The 23380-nt window shown below is 37.0% G+C and overlaps 1 protein-coding gene across 2 annotated transcripts in view; it reads right to left on the minus strand.

The window, feature by feature from the left end:
• Positions 1 to 23380, minus strand: part of LOC115221443 (maestro heat-like repeat-containing protein family member 1) — a 118754-nt gene that overhangs the window by 59373 nt on the left and 36001 nt on the right. For both annotated transcript variants that reach the window (XM_029791626.2, XM_029791625.2), the window contains exons 9-20: positions 22684 to 22762; positions 19039 to 19152; positions 17829 to 17902; positions 15665 to 15793; positions 14825 to 14929; positions 14111 to 14255; positions 11082 to 11122; positions 9339 to 9480; positions 7429 to 7487; positions 4994 to 5101; positions 3324 to 3443; positions 140 to 262 (exon numbers count right to left, since the gene is read on the minus strand). In XM_029791626.2, the coding sequence (XP_029647486.1) occupies positions 140 to 262; positions 3324 to 3443; positions 4994 to 5101; positions 7429 to 7487; positions 9339 to 9480; positions 11082 to 11122; positions 14111 to 14255; positions 14825 to 14929; positions 15665 to 15793; positions 17829 to 17902; positions 19039 to 19152; positions 22684 to 22762 (1239 nt within the window). The remainder of the gene's footprint in view (positions 1 to 139; positions 263 to 3323; positions 3444 to 4993; positions 5102 to 7428; positions 7488 to 9338; positions 9481 to 11081; positions 11123 to 14110; positions 14256 to 14824; positions 14930 to 15664; positions 15794 to 17828; positions 17903 to 19038; positions 19153 to 22683; positions 22763 to 23380) is intronic.

Genomic DNA, 23380 nt, shown 5'->3' on the forward strand with positions numbered 1-23380 from the left:
AAGATACAGTGGTGAATAAACTTTGTCAGGATGACTTATCACTTTACATGTACAACATCCAGTGATGACCTAATTACCCAATGACCTACAGAATTAGCATATAAAAGTTCATAAAGAAATCAAGAAATCTAACACATACCCTCATAAAACCAAGGATTCCTGATGACTTTCGGACCATGTCATGTTTGGTGGCCCCTTGAAGTCTCTGGAGGACGGCATCTAAATGAGATGTAGCTGCAAAGCCCATGGCCACAGCACATCCCTTGAAATGAATAAAAGTAAAAATATAATAATAATAATAATAATAATAATTTTTTTTTTTTTACTACCCACAAGGGGCTAAGCACAGAAAGGACAAGCAAGGACAGAGAAACGGATTAAGTTGATTATATCGACCCCAGTGCATAACTGGTACTTATTTAATTGACCCCGAAAAGATGAAAGGCAAAGTCGACTTCGTCGGAATTATTGTATACAGTGGTCAGGTGCACCACAGCTTGTCAGAAAGTGCATATAAAGTATATGCAGTAATGTACAATTGTCTGGAAAGCAAACAGTGTATGAGTCAGATACATGCTTGTGTGTGTATGGAGGGGGGAAAGGGGTTAAATTAGTAGTATCATCTGTTCTTAAAGAAGACCCACGTTTAAGTGACGATAAACATTACTTATCGGCGTGAATACTGATTCTATCTCTCCCAGAGATTTTCTTAATGGACTAGTTTGCTAGTTATATCTTGTATCGTTTCTGTACGAATCTTATGAATGGCATAAATCTAAGTTTGTGAAGGTATGTGACCTCGTAGTTTGGGTGTCGGGCTCATGATCGTTAGGTAACGGGTTCAATTCTTGGATCAGATGGCATGTTGTGTTCTTGGGCGAGGCACCTCTTTCCATGTCATTTCAGTCCCCTCAACTAAAAATGATTACTACCGCTGCTGCCACTACCACTACCGCTGTCACTGCTACCACCGCTGCTGCTGCCACCACCACCACCAGTTGAAGGGTTTAAATTTGTGATGGATTAGCATCCCATTCAGTGAGGAATCTCATATTCTTAGTAGCTCAAACTCTACAGAAACTGAGATAAGCTTCTCATAAATGATCCTGTAAGTTCAAGATACACTTTAACCATATTAAATTAAAGTCAGAGTTTACTTTATGAGGCTGACTAATGCCTTGTAAATGAATTTGGTAGATGGAAACTGAGCTTTTTATGTGGCACAGCACTGGTGATTTTTATGTGGTATCAGCCTCAACACCAATGCTTTTTACAAGGCACATCGGTTTTAGGGTATCACTGCTGTTATGGTGAGTGGGCTTTCTTGACTACCGTAATGTGTTAGATATCTCAGTCCTTTGTCATCTCCTTTGTAAGGCTCAGCATTCTGAGATCAGCCTTCAACACCTAGTCCCGTGTCTTTCTGAGTTTCTTTCTTCTACAATTTCCCTCCACTTTAAGTGATTGACACTTCTTATGCAACTGTCCTCACCCATCTGCATCACATAACCAAACTAGCACAGTCTCCTCTCTGGCACATTACATCTAATTCCTCTTATACATTATATACATTTGACGGATATTTGTCCTCATCTTGTCTGTTGTTAACACGTTTCGGCTGATATACCCTCCAGCCTTCATCAGGTGTCTTGGGAAAATTTCCAACCTGGGTTCTCATTCCTAAGTTATTTTTCGATGTTATTGTTATTATTATTATTAATATTATTATTATTATTATTATTACTATTACTATTCTTCTTCTTCTTATTATTATTATTACTATTACTATTATTATTATTATTATTAATATTATCATTATTATTATCATTATTAATATTATTATTATCATTATTATTATTATTATCATTATCATTATCATTATTATTATCATCATTATAATCATTATTATTATCATTATCATTATTATCATCATCATTATTATTATTATCATTATTATCGTTATCATTATCATCATTATTATTATTATCATTATTATTATTATCATCATTTCATCATTATTATTATTTCATAATTATTATTATTATTATTATTTCATCATTATTATTATTATTATTATTATTATTATTCAGGTCACTGCAACAACAAACAAGATGAGGACAAATATTTGTCAAATGTAAATGATGTAAATAATGTACATAATTCCTCATCTCTTAAATATCGAATTGTAATTCCTCATATGCTTAACTTTTCTTTCAACACATTAGTGTTCTGTTGCACATGCACACTGACATTGCACATCCAGTGGAGCATACCAGCTTTTCCTCTCTAGTTTTCAAATATCTTCTGCATTCAGAGCCCATGTCTCACTACCATGTAACACTGCAGTTCGTATAAATGCATCATACAATCTTCCTCTTACTCAGAGAGAGAGAGAGATAGAGAAATGTTTGGTTGCCAACAGATGTAAAAGCTTTCTGAACTTTCCCTACCCTCTGCATGTGTGTGTGTGTGTGGGTATCATTGTGATCATGTTGTGTTTATTCCCCACTGCTGCTTAACAATCAGTATTGGTTTACTCAGAGAGAGAGAGAAAGAGAGAGATAGAGAAACGTTTGGTTGCCAACAGATGTAAAAGCTTTCTGAACTTTCCCTACCCTCTGCATGTGTGTGTGTGTGTGTGTGTGTGTGTGTGTGGGGGTATCATTGTGATCATGTTGTGTTTATTCCCCACTGCTGCTTAACAATCAGTATTGGTTTGATTATGTCCCCATAACTAAGTGATTTGGCAAAAGAGCCCAATAAAATAAGTACCAGACTTAAAAAATACAACTACTGGGGGTCAATTTCTTTGATTAAACACTTTGAAGCGGTGCCCCAGGATGGTTGTAGTCCAATGACTGAAACAAGTATAAAACAAAAGATAAATGACAAAATAATAAAATAAAAAAATAAATTATAAATAAAAAAAATAGAAATTCTCTGTCTCATTTATATTTTATCTCAGCATTCATTAACTCATTCATATATTTCTTTATAAATAATAACATAGGGAAATTGAAAAGAAACAATACTCTTTTCATTTTTAAACAACAAATGGAATTAATGATTCTTTTACCATATTTCTATAGAAACAAACTGCCATTGTTTCAATTAATTTTGAAAATAACAAAGAATTTACAAAAGTAGCTTTGCCATTGTTAAGCTGGTGTTTGGAACATAAATTAACATGGAATTTTCATGGAAGGTTTTAATTTGGATCACTTAAAAACAAGAAGTTTGCATCCCAGGTGCAAGGACAGTTTCGGGTGGGTTGGCATCAAAAGGGTTTAAAATACGATGGAAATATGATATAAAGAACTTACTTCTCTTTCTTTCATGGCGGAATGTTTCACAGTAGAGAATATGATATCAAACTGCTTCGAAATGAATTCCTTTTTGCTTGAATTCCTCAGAATGATACCAAGACATTTGTAGAGGAAATTCTAAAAAAAACAGACAGTACAGACTATCATTATGTTATTATTACTCTTATTATTATTATTATTATTATCATTATTATTATTATTATTCAGTAGTTTTATTTTTATAGCGTGCTTTCACTTCACTACCGAGCACAGCTCTGTGTGCCTTGGGTATGTGCCATGATTTGTTGTGATGCTCTGATGGTTATTGTATGGAAAGTGTTCTGCGTAGGATGTGTGCAGTGCCTAGTAGTGCAATTTTCTGTATGTTATATGTGTTTGTAAGTCCTGGTGTTTTTGTTATGTATTTGTCTGAATATTTTTTTATCATGCCTACTATGATAGGAATTGTTTCTGTTTTCAGGTTCCACATTCTAGTTACCTCTATTTCCAGGTCTTTGTATTTTGAGAGTTTCTCCATTTCTTTTAGAGACACGTTGTCATCTGCCGGTATTGATACATCAATTAGAAAGCATTTTTTTTCTTCATGATCTCTGACAACTATATCTGGTCTGTTGGCCTTCATTTCTCTATCTGTGTGTATCGGCATATCCCAGAGTATGGTTGCTTTCTCGTTTTCTGTGACCTTTTCTGGTGTGTGCCTATACCATCTTTTTTCTGTTGTTATTCCATAATGTTGGCATAACTTCCAATGTATGTAGGTTCCAACTCTGTCATGTCTGTGAATATATTCCTTCTTGGCCAGGACTGGGCAGCTAGAGATAATATGATTTATTGTTTCTTGTCCATCTCCACATATTCTGCAGTTACTTGTAATATTTCTTTTCATTACATGTTTTTGGTAATTTCTGGTGGGGAGGCTTTGGTCTTGTGCTGCAATTAAAAATCCCTCTGTTTCTGCTTTGAGTCCTGAGCTTCTCAACCATTGCTGGGATTTTTCTTTGTCTATTTATTATTATTATCATTATTATCATTATCATTATTATTATTATTATCATTATTATTATTATTATCATTATTATCATTATTACTATCATTATTATCATTATTATTATTATTATTATTACTATCATTATTATCATTATTATTATTATTATTATTATCATTATTATTATTATTATCATTATTATTATTATTATAATTATTATTATTATCATCATTATTATTATTATCATCATTATTATTATTATCATCATTATTATTATTATCATTATTATTATTATTATTATTATCATTATTATTATTATTATCATTATTATTATTATTATCATTATTATAATTATTATTATTGAACCAATCATTAAAGTCTCAACAGCTGAACTTGACATCTTGGGAAAGTTATTGTATAGATCAATCTGAATGGTAAAATGTATCACGATGCATCCGAACAATTTGAGTTGAAGAAAACGAGTCCAAATGCATTGTATTTCAGGCAAGTGTCTTCTACTATAGCTCTAAGCCAACCAAAACCTTGTGAGTGGATTTGGTAGATGGAACCCGAAAAGAAGTTAGCTGTTCATAATTTTTTTTTCTGTACAATCAACTTCAAGTACAAATTACAAAAGGTTTGTGATACATATCACCAACAACAGTGAAGACAACAAACCTACCTTCTCATTTGGCAAGTTAGTGTACAATGGTATTTGCTGACTGAAGGCTTCACCAAGACTTTCAACCCAGTCTTCATTGCTGATAATTTCAAGAGACTTAGATAGCATCTGTAAAAAGGAAAAAGGTAAAACGTACCAATTAAGTATTCAAAATACAATTAACTGAAAGGAAAGATCTTGTATGTGTTATTTAGATTTATTTATCTAATTCTTTTGTAACTTGCTTTATTGTGTACAAGATACTTTTAATGTTAATTATAATGAAAAATGGCTAGTAGATATAACTTGGGGAGAAAACAGTTTGAAATAAGTTATTCACTAATCGTGGATGATGAGCAGGTGATGATAGACTCACAGGATGATAGATACAAATATTAAGGTAGAGTAGAAACAGAAAAGATAAAAAAAAAACGAAATGAAAAGTGTATTTGGAAAAGAATATTTATGATGGAAAACTTGGTTTTGATAAAAAAGCAAATTAAATAGCAATTGTGACAATTAACATACATTGTTTCTAAGATAAGATATAGAGCTGGGATTATCAAATGGAGCAAAGATGAAATTAGCTAAAAGTTGAAAAATAATGGTTGTGAATGGTGTACTGTATCTGAAAAGTGATGTCTATAAAATTTATTTTCTGAAAACTAGAGGTGGAAGAAGCTTGGACAGTTGTGAAAACTGTATAAGAAAATGAGGAAAACAGTCCTGGTAAGTACATGAAGAACAGAGTTAAGCCCTGGTTGATGACAGTAAAACAATGTGGTGTTTTATAGACTGAAAGCTGCATTGAAAAAAAGGATTATAATAAAAAAGAAGTGCTAATCTCTAACTGTGTGGAGGTACAATGGCCCAGTAGTTAGGGTAGCGGACTCACGGTTGGAGGATCACGGTTTCAATCCCCAGACTGGGCATTGTGTGTGTTTATTGAGCGAAAACACCTAAAGCTCCACGAGGCTCTGGCAGGGGGTGGTGGCGACCCCTGTTGTACTCTTTCGCCCCAACTTTATCCCACTCTTTCTTACTGTTTCTTGAGTAATGCTGCGATGAACACATATGCCACAGAAACCAGGAAACTGGGTCCATGAGCCTGGCTAGGCTTGAAACGGGTGCATAAAAAAAAATAGTCTCTAACTGTGGAGGGAACCTGTGGAAGAGGTAGACTCGGGAATACTTGGGACAAGGGGGTGAAGTGTGATCTCTGAATGTTGGGCCTGACCTTTAAGGTTAATGAAACCTTGATATGTGCAACACAAGAGCAATCCTTAAGGATTATGTGAAATATGACATTGACATAATAGTGACTCTATAGTTTTGACTCACTATTATGTAGACTCTGTCTACATAATAGTGAAAGGAGAAATAGCCACATTGTGGGTGAGTACAGAACAGTTGTACAAAAGGGATATAAAAGATTGTGCATTGGAAATTGTACAACTTGAGCTGAATGGAACAGACAAGCAATATGAACACCAGTCTGATCTAATGGTAGAGTCAGATAAAGAGTAACTATTTTGAGGCTTCAACATCTAGGATTATTTGAACTCAACTACCCAAGCTAGTAATAATACTTATTCATTATATAGTGTTTCTAAGGCAGCAAGCTGGCAGAATCATTAGCACGCTGAGCAAAATGCTTAGCAGCTTTTAGTCTGTCTTTATGTTCTGAGTTTAAATTATGCCAAAGTTAACTTTGCCTTCATCCTCTCAGGGTCAATAAATTAAGTACCAGTTAAACACTGGGGTCAATGTAATTAACTAGTCCCTCCCCAAAATTGTGCCTTTAGTAGAAAGGATTATATTGTGATTCTGTTACTTAAAACTGAACTTTACTTCTGTAGTACCATATATATATTTAGGCAGAGCAAGCCAGCAAAAACTCAGTGACTTGGATAGGGACACAATACAGTAGCAGTAACAGGGTAAAAATTAGTGTCTCTTCAAACAAATGTAGTTGTTGAGAAGCAAAAATCCAAAACTGATGCACTGAAAGAAATGATCCAGGACTCATACATTGAGGAAGAAGGACTCACTTCGGTTATGACTGACCATGGGATTGCACCTAGGAAGTTACCCTCCCAGCCACAAGTCTGGGCAAGGTTGTTTATGGAAGACTAGCAGTTGCTCATGCATACTGGCCTCTCCTTTCCCACGCCACCGATGTTATCCAAGGGAAAGACAAAGGCCAATACAGCTTGGCACCTGTGACGTCGCAACTCATTTCTACAGCTGAGTGGACTGGAGCAATGTGAAATAAAGTGTCTTGCTCAAGAACGCAACATGCAGCCTGGTCCGGGATTCAAACTCACAACCTTGCGATCGTAAGCTCGACGCTCTAACCACTGAGCCATGCACCTTCACTACATTGAGGAACAGCTTGCAAAATGTAACACCTTAACTAATCTGTACAAACAGAGACAGAAAAGTCCTAAATTTACCTTCAGTAGCAAATCTTCCCAGTTCTTCTGAACCCAGGCTTCCTCATTTTCAGAATTATCTGGAAGATAAATATGAAAAACCAAAGTTGAGAAGGCTAGTCAAAAAGTTCAATAAAGTTTAACATATAATGCCCCTCCATTATAGCAAGGCCCCTGTTTCTGCCTGCCTCACTGTCACACTCTAACCTTTCATCATCTGACACAAGTTCCCCTTTTCAAATGCTGCTGTCCCTTGACTTGCAAGTTATTGGTGACTCTGTCAGTGCTGGTGCCACGTAAAAAGCATCCAGTCTACACTGTAAAGTGGCTGGCATTTGGAAGGGCATCCAGCTGAAAAAGTCATGCCAAAACTAACCTCATATGAGCTAGTGCCACATAAAAAGCACTGAATCCACTCTGCAGAGCGGTTGGTGTAAAAACCCTGCCAAAACAGACACAGTAATCTGGGGTAGTCTTCTACCTGCCAACTGTCCTACCCAGGCATGAATGGAAGGCAGACATTAAATGATGATGATGATGATGATATATACATGGGTTGGTCTATCAGCTGGTGATCAAGCAGTTGCAACACTATCTTTTCTTTTATCTTTTACTTTGCAATCATTTGACCGTGACCATACTGGGGCACCACCTCAAAAGGTTTTAGTCAAACACATTGACCCCAGGACTTATTTTTGTTTTAAAGACTTGCACTTATTCTATTGGTCTCTTTTGCCAAACTGCTAAATTGCGGGGCTGTAAACACACCATTACTGGTTGTCAAGCAGTGGTGGGAGAACAAACACATACATGCATAGATATAGGCATGTATATACAATGCATATATATATACAATGAAGGCGCGGGGCTTAGTGGTCAGGGCATTCAGGTCATGATGTTAAGGTTGTGAGTTCAATTCTTGGTGAAGTGTTGTGTCCTTGTACAAGACACTTTATTTCAGGTTGCTCCTGTCCACTCAGCTGGCAAAAATGGGTCAGCCTTGTTACATTCTGTGTCACACAGAAGTTCCCAGTGAACTACGTTAAGGGTATGCATGTCTGTGGATTGCTCAGCCACTTGCACGTTAGTTTCACGAGCAAGCTGTTCCGTTGATCAGATCAACTGGAACCCTTGTTGTTGTAACCAATGGAGTGCCAGTTATATATACAATGACCTTCTTTCAGTTTCCATCTACCAAATCCATTCACAATACTTTAGTCAGCCTGAGGCTATAGTAGAAGACACTTGCCCAAGGTGCCACACAATGGGACTGAAGCCGGAACCATGCAGTTGGTAAGCAAACTTCTTACCACATAGTCATGCCAGTGTCTCTCTTTTACTTGTTTCAGTCATTTGACTGTGGCCATGCTGCAGCACCACCTTTAGTCGAGCAAATCGACCCCAAGACTTATTCTTTGTAAGCCTAGTACTTATTCTATCGGTCTCTTTTGCCAAACCGCTAAGTTACGGGGATGTAAACACACCAGCATCGGTTGTCAAGCGATGTGGGGGGGGGGGGGGCAAACACATACACACACATACATACATATACATATACATACATACATACGGGCTTCTTTCAGTTTCCGTCTACCAAATCCACTCACAAGGCTTTGGTGGACCCGAAGCTATAATAGAAGACACTTGCCCAAGGTGCCACGCAGAGGGACTGAATCCGGAACTATGCAGTTTGTAAGCAAGCTACTTACCACACAGCCACTCCTACGCCTATGTCTGCAAAGGAAATTTTAAAAAAAGTGGGGCAGTATTGACATAAGTGGTACACCTTTGATCATGGATATGCTGGATCAAGGTTGACCTGAAGTTCAACAAATAAAACCAGCAACATTATTGTAATTTGTGCTGAGTGTGTTGAACAGACCGCTAAAGCCAACATACATTAGAGAGAGGAGAAAATATGTTTGACCAACCTTCCAGATAACACACCAGTTTTGGAATGACCGTGTTCCACAGTTCAGTTAGTTCAGGACACAAATTTGGGGCCATGTGTTTCATGAAGTTAAGTACATATATTCCTCGACACCCATTTACAAGTGGATTTCCAGCAATGACCTTTAAAAATAAATGTCAATAATAACAATAACAACCACAACAATAATTCTTTCTACTATAGGCACAAAGTCTGAAATTCTAGGTAAGGGGTAGGGCTAATCAATTACATTCTCCACCCCAGTGACATAAACCAGAGACAAGCCAGGGCAAGATATCCAGTGCCAATATGGGTCACAAGCTGATGAATGTGGGAGCACCACGATCCCCAGCACAAGAAAAAGAGACCCAAAATTTTCAATGCCATTCCCTGCATATCTGGTTTTATATCAGAGTGACCTTCTCCAAGAGACATGCTGAGGGTGGACCTCCTCCCAATGGTTGGATTGTTGGTGTCTAAACAAATACCCCTACTAGGTTTGCCTGGTGAGGAGGTTGCTAGAAACCAGTTAGGACTGAAAACAAGAGGCTAAATGATACTGGAATTGAGACACACATTGTCAAATCTGCAGAAAAATGTTATTTTATACTCTGCAAGAATCCTAAAAAAGATTTTTGAGAGTTTAAGAAACTTGTTGTTACTAAACTTGTTGTTAAGAAACTTGTTGTTACTAAAGGCGGTGCTCCAGCATGGCCACAGTCAAAAGGACTGAAACAAGTAAAAGAGTAAACCTCAAGACACTATCTCTGCTGACTAAAGGTAGCATATTCTTTTATCTTTTCTTTTATTTGTTTGGGTCATTTGACTGTGGCCATGTTGGAGCACCATCTTTAGTCAAACTAATCAACCCCAGGACTTATTTTTTCTAAGCCTAGTTCTTATTCTATCAGTCTCTTTTGCTGAACTGCTAGGTTACGGGGATGTAAACATATCAACATCGGTTGTCAAGCAATGGTGGAGGGGACAAACACAGACACACAAACATATATATATATATATATATATATATATGATGGGCTTCTTTCAGTTTCCACCTACCAAATCCACTCACAAGGCTTTCATTGGCCTGAGGCTATAGTAGAAGACACTTGTCTAAGGTGCCATGCAGTGGCGCTGAACCCGGAACCATGTGGTAGGGAAGCAAGCGTCTTACCACACAGTCACGCCTATGCCTATTTGATAGCTCTAGAACAATAATATTAAAAGTAATAATTTGGTATTAAAATAATGCTCCAATATTTGACAAGTACTTATCCTATTAGCCCCAGAGAGATAAGAAGCATTAGTGGGTTGTGAACTCAAAAAGTAAAATGACATAACCAATATTGCTGGAAATTTTAGTTTGATGTTCTGCAAATTCTGTTATAAGAAAGAGAATGGTGTATATATGTCTCAGAGTGTAAAGGAGAATGAGAATGGAGAGAGAGAGAGAAAACAAATGAGCATGTGTATATATGTGTATTGTCAGTTACAAGAATATTCATAGATGCATGTGAGTGTATATGTGTATGACTGTAAGTGTTTATATATGTTAGAATTAGTATGTGACACTGTGCATACATGTGTGAGAGTGCATGTGAATGTGTGTATGTAAGAGGGTTCATGAGTGAATGTGTGGCTGCATCTGTGACAAAGTGTGTATGTGTGTGTGTGTGTTTGTGTGTGTGTGTGTGTGTGTGTTTGTGTGTGTGTGTGTGTGTGTGTGTGTTTGTGTGTAACTTACCAAAAGTCGAGCTATGATGGCATGCTGTTTTGGCATATTGGCTGCAATTAGAAAAATACAAAATTACAATTAATCTTAAGATGAGCCATCTGGACAGGTGGCAGTTATACAGGTAAGACATTTGGATAAACAGGTGACACAGTTGGACAGGTGATGCAATTATACAAGTGACACAGTTATATAGGTGAGACATATACACAGGTGACTCTTGTCTATACAGGTAACACAATTGTACAGATGAGATATCTAGACAAGTATCTAAACAAGTGACACATACATACAGGTAATAAATCATGATATAAAATTAATCTGGACAGGTGAGACAAGGCTAGATATATGACAGATTTAGAGAAGTACATAGTCTGGATAGGTGATATACCTGAACAAATGACTAATCTGAATTGTAGAGAAAGTATAAAACTTTTAGACCTGCTTGAAATCAATCTGGACATGTAAAAAGATATAAAAGATATTTCAGCTATTCACCTATGAAGGTGAGAGATTTTTGTCTTTGTTAATCAAGTGAATTTGAACTTTGTATATAAATGCTACTTGTCTTATCAAAACTTAGAATGATGAAAGGTAAAGCTAATTTCAGCAGGATTTGAACTGAAAGACAACAAGGTATCACAATGTATAAAGAGTAAAGACCCCCCTTCGGTCATGAATGACCATAGATTGCACCTAAAAGGTTACCCTTCAAGGCACAAATTCAGGCAAGGTTGTTTGTGGAAGACCAGCAGTCACCCTTTGCATACCAGCCTCCCCTCTCCACACCACTGATGTTGTCCAAGGGAAAGGCAAAGGCCAACACAGCTTGGTACCAGTGACATCGCCACTCATTTCTACAGCTGAGTGATCTGGAGCAATGTGAAATGAAGTGTCTTGCTCAAGAACACAATTCACAGCCCAGTCCAGGAATCAAACTCACTACCTTATGATTGTGAGCCTGGCGCTCTAACCACTGAGCCACGTGCCTTCAATGGATAAAATGCTGCTAAACATTTTGCTCAGCTTGCTAACAGTTCTGTCAGCTTGCCAGTGCCTGTTGAACTGACCAACCCATGCCAGCATGGAAAATGGATGTTAAATGATGATGATTACAATGACGATGGTGATGGTGATGATGATGATGATCATCATCATCATCACCACGACAGTGTTAATAACAGTGAGACAAAATACCAAGAAGATAGTCAATTGACAGGGTTAGTAGAGGGTCAGACAATATTCTGTGAGGGAAGATTGATAAAACCAGCAGAACAGTGTATAGAATACCTTGCAGTGAGGATTTATAATTCTTTACTCAATGAGTTCAAATCCTGCCAGGATTAAACTTCACTTTGCCTTTCACTTTTCCAAAGACAATACGATACCTATCAGCAATTTACAGGAGATTGATTTAATCAACTGTGCCACTGTGCCATTGAGCCATTGGGCCAATGTTAGAAATGTGTGGCTTTGCTCTAAGGTTACATGTTCTCATTATGAAAATAGTTAACATTTTATTTCCTCTCTGAGGTTGCTAAAATAATTATCAGTCATATACATAGGTGTAGGTATGGGTGTGTGGAGAGAAATTTGCTTCCCAGCCACATAGAATCAAGTTTGGTCTCACTGCATGGTCCCTTGGGCAAGAGTCTAATACTATAATCCCAGGCTGACCAAAGCCTTGTGGGTGGATTTGGTAGATGAAAATTGAAAGAAATTCATTGTCTGTCCGTCCATCTATCTATCTATCGATCTCTATATATATATTTATACACATATACATATATATAGATATACATATATATATATGTGTATATGTGTATGTGGGTATGTGCATGTGTTTGCATGTGTGTGTTAATGAGTATAGCAATGAATTCAGTGTACAAGTATGGGTTCACCAAGGATCAGTCTTCAGCCCCTTCCTGTTCATCATAATTCTCCAGGCAATAACAGAAGAATTTAAAACGAGCTGCTTCTGAGAGCTCCTCTATGCTGATGGCCTTGTTCTTATAGCTAAATCACTTCCAGAACTAGAGAAGAAATTTTAGATGTGGAAGCAATGTCTAGAAGTGAAGGGCCTTAGAGTTAACCTAGCATGAACCAAAGACTTAGTAAGTAGGAAAACAGACAAACCACAAATCCCCTCAGGTAGATGACCCTGCTTGATCTGTAGGAAAGATGTAGATAGAAATTCCATAAGATGTATCCGGTGCAAGCTATGGACACATAAAAGGTGCAGCAATATCAGAGGAAGGTTAACTGGGAAAATAGTTTTTGTATGTGGAAGGTGCACAGGTACAATAAACACTAAAAATATACAGAAAATAGACTCCATCAAATGCCAGTGAGGAAAACTAGAAGTAGTTGATAGCTTCCATTATCTAGGTAATTAAGTCAGAAGTAGATGTTCTGAGAGCATAGCTGCAAGAAAAAGAATAGGCTGGGCAAAGTTCAGAGAGCTCTTACCTATGTTGGCAATAAAGGGCCTCTCCCTCAGAGTGAAAGACAGACTGTATGATGTCTGTGTGTGAACAGCTATGCTACATGGCAGTGAAACATGGGCTGTGACTGCTAAGGACATGTGTAGGCTTGAAAGAAATGAAGCTAGCATGCTTTGCTGGATGTGCAGTGTCAGTGTGCATGTATGACAGAGTGTAAGCATCCTGGGAGTGTAAGTGTGTGTTAGTATCTCCTTAGTTTGACATCACTTGATTGTTGTAAATGAGAGTCACTGTTGTATAAGCAGTGTTATTCATTACCAATATTCTCTGAGAACATGTCTGAACATGGGGAAATACTACCTGGTTTGAAAACAGGTGACGGTTGATAACAGGAAGAGCATCTGGTTATAGAAAATCCGCCTCAATTAAACATCATCCAACCAAACAAACATGGAAAGACGAATGTTAAATGATGAGGCTTGGGACAAATCAATGAATTATACTCATGATAACAAGAGAAATCCCCGCTATGAAAATCTTTACTTTCTGAATTTCTACAAAGTAATTTTCTAAGTGAAATTTCTTTGTGAAACTTACTTTCAGTTTCAAAATCAATTACATAGTCAGTGGCCTTGTTCTCTACCTTCTTTTTGGCCAGGAAGGCAAGGCTCCGACAGATTGCTTTAATTCCATGGTAATGTTGCTCTGACGTGATGTATTCAAGCAGGAATGGCCACAGCACCTAATGTGTAGAAAACAGAGAGAAAATAAAAGAAAAATGAACTCAACAGTTAAAAGAGACAGACAGGAAAGGAGAGAGTTATATAATAATAATAATAAATATAATAATAATAATAATAATAATAATAATAATAATAATAATAATAATAATGAAATTATTGTATATAGTGCTCAGGTGCACCACAACTTGTCAGAAAGTGCATATAAAGTATATGCCGTAATGTACAAATGTCTGGAAAGCGAACAATGTATGAGTCAGATACATGCTTGTGTGTGTATGGAGGGGAGAAAATCAGGTGTAGTGTTGGCGAATCTCAGAAAGCATGGAAGTTTTGAAGGATGCAGTGCTCCAACAACTAACAACTGATGCCGGCAGTCTGTTCCATGCTTCAGCAACTCTCAGCGTGAAAAAATGTTTCCTAAAGTCATGGGAGCTGTGCTGTTTTCTGACTTTGTAAATATGTCCACGGGTGTTGGACGGGTGGAGTTATAGCAATAAAGACGGAGAGAAAGAACTTGCGAAAAGAATGTGGAAGGTAGGGAGAAGGAGAGAAGAGAGTAGTCACTTACCGGTTCCATACACTCTATTGTTGTGGTAATAAGATGTAATATATTCTCACACATGTTTCTCAGGTTTTCATTAGTCACATAATCAATATCAGATCGTCGTTTGTTCTGAAAGAATGTTCATATGTTATTACTTGATGGTACAAACACATACTGCACACATGTATATGCACATGCATACACACATCATCATCATCAATATTTAATGTCCTTTTTCCATGCTGGCATGGGTTGGACGGCTTAACAGTTCCATAGTCTATTTTGACTTGGTTTCTATTGCTGGATGCTCTTCCTAATGCCAACCACTTTACAAAATGTACTGGATGCTTTATATATATGCCAGTGGCACGTAAAAAGTACCATTCATTGCCAGCATCGCCTGACTGGCTCCTGTGCTGGTGGCACATAAAAAACACCATTCAAGTGTGGTCATTGTCAGTGCCGCCGGAGTGGCTCCTGTGTAGGTGGCACGTAAAAAGCACAATTTGAGCATGGTCGATGCGAGTACTACCTGACTGGCCCTCGTGCTGGTGGCATGTAAAAGCACCCACTACACTATTGGAGTGGTTGGTGTTAAGAAGGGCATCCAGCCGTAGAAACTTTGCCAGATCAGATTGGAGCCTGGTGCAGCCTTTTGGCTTGCCAGCCCTCAGTCAAACCATCCAACCCATGCCAGTATGGAAAGTGGACGTTAAATGCTGCTGCTGATGATACATACATTACACATATACATACATATATACATATACATACATACAAATACATATACATACATATACATACAAACACACACAGCTATAGACCATAGTACACACTAATAATAGAAAAAGAGGTAGATGTTACCATGTGAGGGTTATCATTTGGTAAACAGCACTGGTTGACAATAAACTCAATCATTAGATGTCCCCCTTCATTTTCCAGGTACTGATGATGGGCCATTGCAATGATCACCTGTGCCAATACTTTCTTCACCTGCACAAAAAGAAAGAGAAGGTTTAAGAAATGGTGGTTCAAGTGTTTAATCATTTCTTACTGTTCTTAATGCATTTAAACATAGAGTGAGAACTAACACCACTGACAGTATCTTTACTGCTGCTGCTTTTGTTGTTGTTGTTAAGCAACAAGACAGGTAAGGGTGATTAGGTGATGGTCTAGGGCTTAGGGGCAGGAGACCCCAGAACTTGGGAAAAAAAAGAAAAAACTTTGGTTGTCTTGTTGTAGTCGAGGGCTCTTTGTTGACGCCCGACACCCCTGGGAGGTGGCCTTTGAAGTCACTGGAAATGGAAATCTCCAGGTTCAAATTCTTGAATGGCTGCTGCTGCTGCTACTACTACTACTACAACATATGCGGCGAGCTGGCAGAAATGTTAGCAGGCCGGGCGAAATGCTTTGTGTTATTTCGTCTGCTGCTGCGTTCTGAGTTCAAATTCCGCCACGGTAGACTTTGCCTTTCATCCTTTCGGGGTCGATAAATTAAGTACCAGTTACGCACTGGGGTCGATGTAATAGACTTAATTTGTTTGTCTGTCTTTGTTTGTCCCCTCTATGTTCAGCTCCTTGTGGGCAAAAAAAAAAATAAAATGCTTATTTTGACCCTAAATCCACTGGCTATGTCCTAAGGCCTGCAACAGCAAGACACACTAATACAACCCATAATTTCTTCAAGCACAACTACTGTTCCTTAAATGCATTACATGCCTGTACCAGTTTTCTCTCTTGCACACATCTGATTCCTCTTATATGCAGAAATTCTTTCATCTTTCTTTGTGCTCTATAATTCATGCACCATGACCACTAAGCCATCCAGTCAGCATGGACTGTCTTGTATTATTGCTATCCAGCCTTCACTCATTCCTCATATTCAATGTTCATTTCACTCCCATGCAATATAATTCAATCTGCCCTTCACTCGGATAAAGAATACTTTATATGTGTGAGTTCAAAATTCTGTTTCATGTTAAACTCTTCACACATCTTTAGAGAAACCTGTTCCAAGATGGATATTGTTCTCAACCATGTGGTGGTCATCACCATACACTTTTACTCGTTTACTTGTTTCAGTCATTTGACTGTGGCCATGCTGGAGAACCGCCTTTAGTCGAGCAAATCGACCCCAGGATTTATTTTTTGTAATCCTAGTACTTATTCCATCGGTCTCTTTTGCTGAACCGCTAAGTTATGGGGATGTAAACACACCAGCATTGGTTGTCAAGTGATGTTGGGAGGACAAATGCAGACACACAAACATACATATATATATATATATATATATATATATATATACACACACATATATACGACAGGCTTCTTTCAGTTTCTGTCTACCAAATCCAATCACAAGGCTTTGGTCATCCCAAGGCTATAGTAGAAGACACTTGCCCAAGGTGCCACACAGTGGGACTGAACCCAGAACCATGTGGTTGGTAAGCAAGCTACTTACCACACAGCTACTCCTATGCCTTATGACATAAATCAAAAAGGTTTATATTAAAAACAAATACCACTACCGAAATAACTATAACACACTAACCTTCAATTTCTTTTAATTACTACAGACCACCACAAGATCAAATTAACATACTGCAATGAAATCAATGAAAGAGCTTGTTCATAGTCACTCAACACGCAAGAAATAGTAGCCAAGTCTCCCTCAAATCACACTCTACGGTCTTCAAAGAAGGAACATATTGAATAATAATGCAATCCTTGATACAATTTGTTTGAATAAACGATAGGACAGTGACATCTCAGTTCATAAATCTGACCCAGAGGTCAACAACTGCAACCACTACTACTACCACCACTACCTCTAACATTACTACTACTACTACTATTACTACTACTACTACTACTACTACTACTACTACCACCACCACCACTACCACTTCTACAACTACTACTGCTTCTACTACTACTACTTCTACTATTACTGCTACTACTCCTACTCCTACTACCACCACCACAACCACTACATTGTAGTGGCAATTCTGAACAAAGAAACACCTACCTTGTTGTTTGATTCAGAGAGCAAGATTTTGAGACCAGACAGCAATAATTCTTGCATTTCATCCATACTGGAACCTGCAAGATAGGAATAGATTAAATAGGGAGCATAATAGAAGTAGGGATTCATGAGGAAAGGCAAAATTAAAAAGGTGCAGCTTTGTGTTAAGAAGTTTGCCTACCAACCACATGGTTCTGAATTCAGTACCACTGTGTGGCATCTTTAGCAAGTGTCTTCTACTGTAGACTTGGGCCAACCAAAGCCTTGTGAGTGGATTTGATAAACAGAAACTGAAAGAAGTCTGTCATGTGTGAGTGTATGTGCATGTATATATCTTCATGTCTGTGTTTGTCTTCCGCCCGCCACTACTTGACAGCCAGTGTTGGTATGTTAACGTACCCATAAATTAGTTGTTTGGCAAAAGTAACTGAGAGAATAAGTACCAGGTTTAAAGAAAAAAGAGATCGAAATGGTTGATGATTTCATCTTCCTTGGCTCCAAAATAAATCGAGATGGTGACTGCACTCCAAAAATAAGACGGCGGATAGTACTAGGCAGAGAGGCAATGGTCAGCATGAGCAGGGTCTGGAAGAGTAGAGACATCAGACTCGCTACCAAATGCAGATTGGTGAATGCAATTGTCTTCCAAATAGCAACATATGGATGTGAGACCTGGACACTAAAGAAAGCTGACCAGAAGAGAATTAATGCATTCGAGCTTTGGTATTGGAGAAGACTTTTACGGATTCCATGGACAGCGAGGCTCACCAATGGAGAAGTTCTTAAGCAGATCAGGCCGAAAATGTCGCTAGAAGCTAGGATCACCAAGCATAGATTGGCATATTTTGGTCATATTATGCGGAGAAAATCCCTGGAGAAGGACATCATGCTCGGAATGGTCAGTGGCAAGAGAGGAAGAGGCCGACCAAGAACCCGCTGGCTTGACACCATCAAGAGTGATACCGGAATGGACATAGCCAATCTGAAAGAAGCGGCCCAGGATAGAATTGACTGGAGGACACTGATCCATCGAGTAACCAAGAGTCGACTTCGACTGAGCAGATAGACAGATAGATAATTAAGTACTGCGGTTGATTTGTTCGATTAAAATTCAATATTGGTAAAGTAATCTCTTGCAAAGGCAAGTTACCATTGTAAATAAGGCTAGAAAGAGGAAGGGACTATGAAGGATCACAAAGACTGTCTTACTTACCTCCAGCGTTAATGAGATGCTTCAGGATGGACAATATCCCAATCCGAGTTTTCTCATTATTGCTCTCGAGTTTTTGGAGTAAAATTGCCATGAGTTTGGATGAGAATGAGTGAGCTGAAATAATTGATGGACATTGTTAAGAGGAATATACACATACATACATTTATACATATACATACATTTATATATATATATTTAAGGATTTTATATGTGTATATATATATATATATATATATATACACACACACTTTTATTTCGTTTTTGGATTTGGTTTGCAAGATGCTTTATGTGAGTTCGTGTGTTGAAGCATATTTTGTTGTGTCTGGGGAGAGTCATTTTCTTTTTGTACCTTATAATTTAACACACTCACCAGAAAAATTTCCACTTATTCTTTTAGGGAAATAAAAATAAGGAATAAGTGGAAATTTTACCAGTAAATGTGTTAAATTATAAGGTACAAAAAGAAAATAACTCTCCCCAGACACAACAGAGAATATATATATATATATATATATATATATATACTAGCAGTATCGTCCGGCGTTGCTCGGGTTTGTAAGGGAAATAACTATATAAGCATTTTTAGAGAGTTATAGCCAAAAAATAGCAAAACAATGCATTAAAAATGGGAAAAAAATTAAGGTAAATTTTTTAAAAAATCGTTGACACATCGTAGATATTTTTAGAGAGTTACTTCCCTTATATAATAGCGAAAAAAATGCATTAAAATGGAAAAATATGATGGTAAATTTTTTTTAAATCGTAGACTCATCGTAGACGCGCGCTAATACCCAGAAGGGCTCGATATGAATCACGACTATAAGATACCCGCTTTTGGTTAAACTGCACCGCAAAATGTGGGAGTAGTTAGGAATCTAAATCGTAGGAGACAGACACACAACTTCACTTTTATATATAAAGATATAAGCCATGTAGTTATATACACATACTTTGTTATATACACATTCTTAAAAGAAAATGTTATTTTGAACACAACATTTATAAAGAATAAAATATTTTTTGGTTTTTCTTTTAAACGGATGCATACATTTATTAATAACTATATATAAGTGTCGTCTGTTTATACATAAACACTGTTTCATACTGCAATTATATATACATATATCTATATATAATATTATATAATAAAATATATACAGAATATGTGTATATATTTATGTATGTATAAATATATACTGAAAGAAGGTCGGCTCGCCAAATTAATACTACCAAAATTTAACGACAAAAAGTAAATTAAAAACCAATTTACCTTTTCTGTATTGTTATAGCAATTCGACCGTCGGTGTGTTTTTGCAAATGTGTTCGTATGAGAAGCGAGTTGTGTTTGGCACCTTTTTTACAAATAACAAACACACACGTGTTTGTATGTAGTTGTTTGAAACGTTTGTGTTTGTCACTGTCATGTATGTATGTGTATGCGTGTGTGTGAGGAATGACACACACACACTCACGCACGCACACATGTACATCAATGCTTTCGGAGTGAAATGTTAAAATATTGAGTTTTCTCGAATTTTGTCTTAATTGGGGGTAAAATTGAAAGAAATTTTGTATGGCATGACCCAATGGAAGTACTTTGAAAAATCATGGGTAAACTCTAATTGAAGAAATTGTGTAAATCGTTATGTATTTATTTGTTTCTGTTTGCTGTGTTTTTTTTTTTTTCCGTTTTATAGAAATAGTTTCACTTTATTTGTTGCAAACTTGCAAAGAGAAAGTCGTAGAAATTAGAGTGATAGCGTAAGTGAATCAGATCGCTCCCTTTTTGTGTGTGTGCGTGTGCTATAGCCCACACTAAGAAAAGCACTTGACTCACGCACCACAATGTGAGTTTTCTCTAAATTTTGCTTAATTGGGGTTGAAATTTTAAAAACTGGACCTGGCACACCCTGATGCATTCTACTCTTAAAAATGCTAGGTAAATTGTAATTGAAGAAATCCTATATTGTAGATTTCTATAAGAAACAAAGGGAGGCAGATAAAATCTGCCTTTTATAATCTCTTATTATATGTTTTTAATTATACTAATCAATTTCTAAGGTATTTAATCAAAACAGCAGTCAGAATAGTAGTCTATTTTTGTAATTAATAAATAATTATTAATTTAATCATCTCTATTTTCTTATATATATAGCAAAAACAATTAAGATTCAAGTGAATTCCAATGAATTCAAATGAATATGGTACTTAACTTAGATGCACCAGAATTGTTTATGGTATTAACCATAAAAATGTGGGATGATTATAACCAAGAAAAAATTATTTATATATATATAACCAAGAAAAAAGCAACAAGAATGGATTAATAGTTTAGTACAATTGTTTCAATTGTTACAATTGTTCTTGGTATGAAACAATTGTACTAAACTACTAATCCATTCTTGTTGCTTTTTTCTTGGTTATATCATCATCATCATTTAGCGTCCGTTTTCCATGCTAGCATGGGTTGGACGGTTCAACTGGGGTCTGTGAAGCTGGAAGGCTTCATCAGGCCCAGTCAGATCTGGCAGTGTTTCTATGGCTGGATGCCCTTCCTAACGCCAACCACTCCATGAGTGTAGTGGGTGCTTTTTACGTGCCACCCGCACAGGTGCCAGACAGAGCTGGCAAACGGCTACGAACGGATGGTGCTTATAAATAATTTACAAGATAAGGGCAAAAGAAAAATTCTAATGCCAAATATGCCGAAAGACAAAACTTTTCAATAACCATTATAATTTATGAGTCTCGAAACAAACCGATAGAAATTTCTAAAAAATTTGTTATTACCGTATTGGTCCAATTTCGGGGTTAATTAAGAAATTGGACCAATACGGTAATAACAAATTTTTTAGAAATTTCTATCGGTTTGTTTTGAGACTCATAAATTATAATGGTTATTGAAAAGTTTTGGCTTTTTTTTGGCATATCTGGCATAGAATTTTTCTTTTGCCCTTATCTTGTAAATTATTTATAAATTTAACCTTTAAATGTATTTTTTGATATGCTGGCCATTGATAAAATTTTTTTCCCCGAAAAAAATTTTATCCTACATTAGTTATATATATATATATATATAGAGAGAGAGAGAGAGAGATGAAGGGAGTAGAGAGAAATGGGTAAGGATAGAGTGAAAATGAAGAGAGATAGATAAATACATAGTGTGAGATAAAGAGAGGGATGGAGCTGAAATGATGTTGAGGAGAAATGATGAATTGTGATGGCCTTATGGTGGCGGTAGCAAGAATGGGAGTGTTGAAGATGAGTGGTGGTGTTAGTGGTTGTGGTGATAGTGAGAGAGGTGTAAGAAGCAACAGCAGTAGTAGTGGTGATAATGGTGATGGCAGAAGTGGCATTGGTGATTGTAGTGATAATACTAGTAGACACAATAGCAGTAATCAAAGTAATGGTAATAGTGATAATGGTGGTGGTGGTGGTGGGGGTGTTGACAGCATTAGTGATCACAGTGGTGGTGGTGGTAGTGATGGTAGTGGCATTGATATGTTGGTGTTGACAACAATGATGACATTTGACTAGTGACCAGAGGTAGTGGTGAAAGAGATAGGGATGGTAGTTATAGTACTAATGGTCACAGTGGTGGTGGTAGTGGAGGTGATGAAAAAGAAACAGTATAAATCAACTTACATATCACTGTGAAACATCTCAAAACTTCATTGTAGTTTTTGATGCTCATGGGATTATCATAATCCAGTGGGGCTGTAATCTGGAAACAAGATAATTCACTTTGAACTATAACAACACCACCAACAATTACTACTACTACTACTACTACTACTACTACTAAAAAAAAAAAAAAAGAGATCCTTTGTAGTTTAAATGATTGTCTTGCAGAAGTTATGGTGTTCGGTAAAAGCCATCTAGCTTGTAGAAATTGTTGATTTTTCTTCAAGCATTGTAGATTGTGTTCTTTAGCCTTCAGATTACTTCAGCAAACATAATGCTTGTTTGGTCACTTTTTTGAATTAATCATGCATTGTCTTGCAATCTTGAAATCCTGATGACGTGATTGTTTATTTTTAGAATGACATTGTAAGGTAGGTGAGAAAAGCTGGAGCTGGTCAGTTTGAACATAAAACAGGTCAAATATTTTGGCTGGATATGGCCTGTTTAAATGCTAAAGGGTTGAACTGTGGCAGTACAGCTATGAGCAGAGGTCTTGGCTGAGGACAAATAACGGAATTTGGGCTGTGAGATTTAGTTGTGTGGGGAATGTGGCGAGCATACCTATGAAGATGGTCTAATGAGAAACACTAACTCACAAGCAAATTGAAACACATTTTTGAATGTGGTTTGAACCTAAATCTAAATATTCGAACCACTT

The sequence above is a fragment of the Octopus sinensis genome, linkage group LG18 (assembly GCF_006345805.1).
Source record: "Octopus sinensis linkage group LG18, ASM634580v1, whole genome shotgun sequence".
NCBI lineage: Eukaryota > Metazoa > Mollusca > Cephalopoda > Octopoda > Octopodidae > Octopus > Octopus sinensis.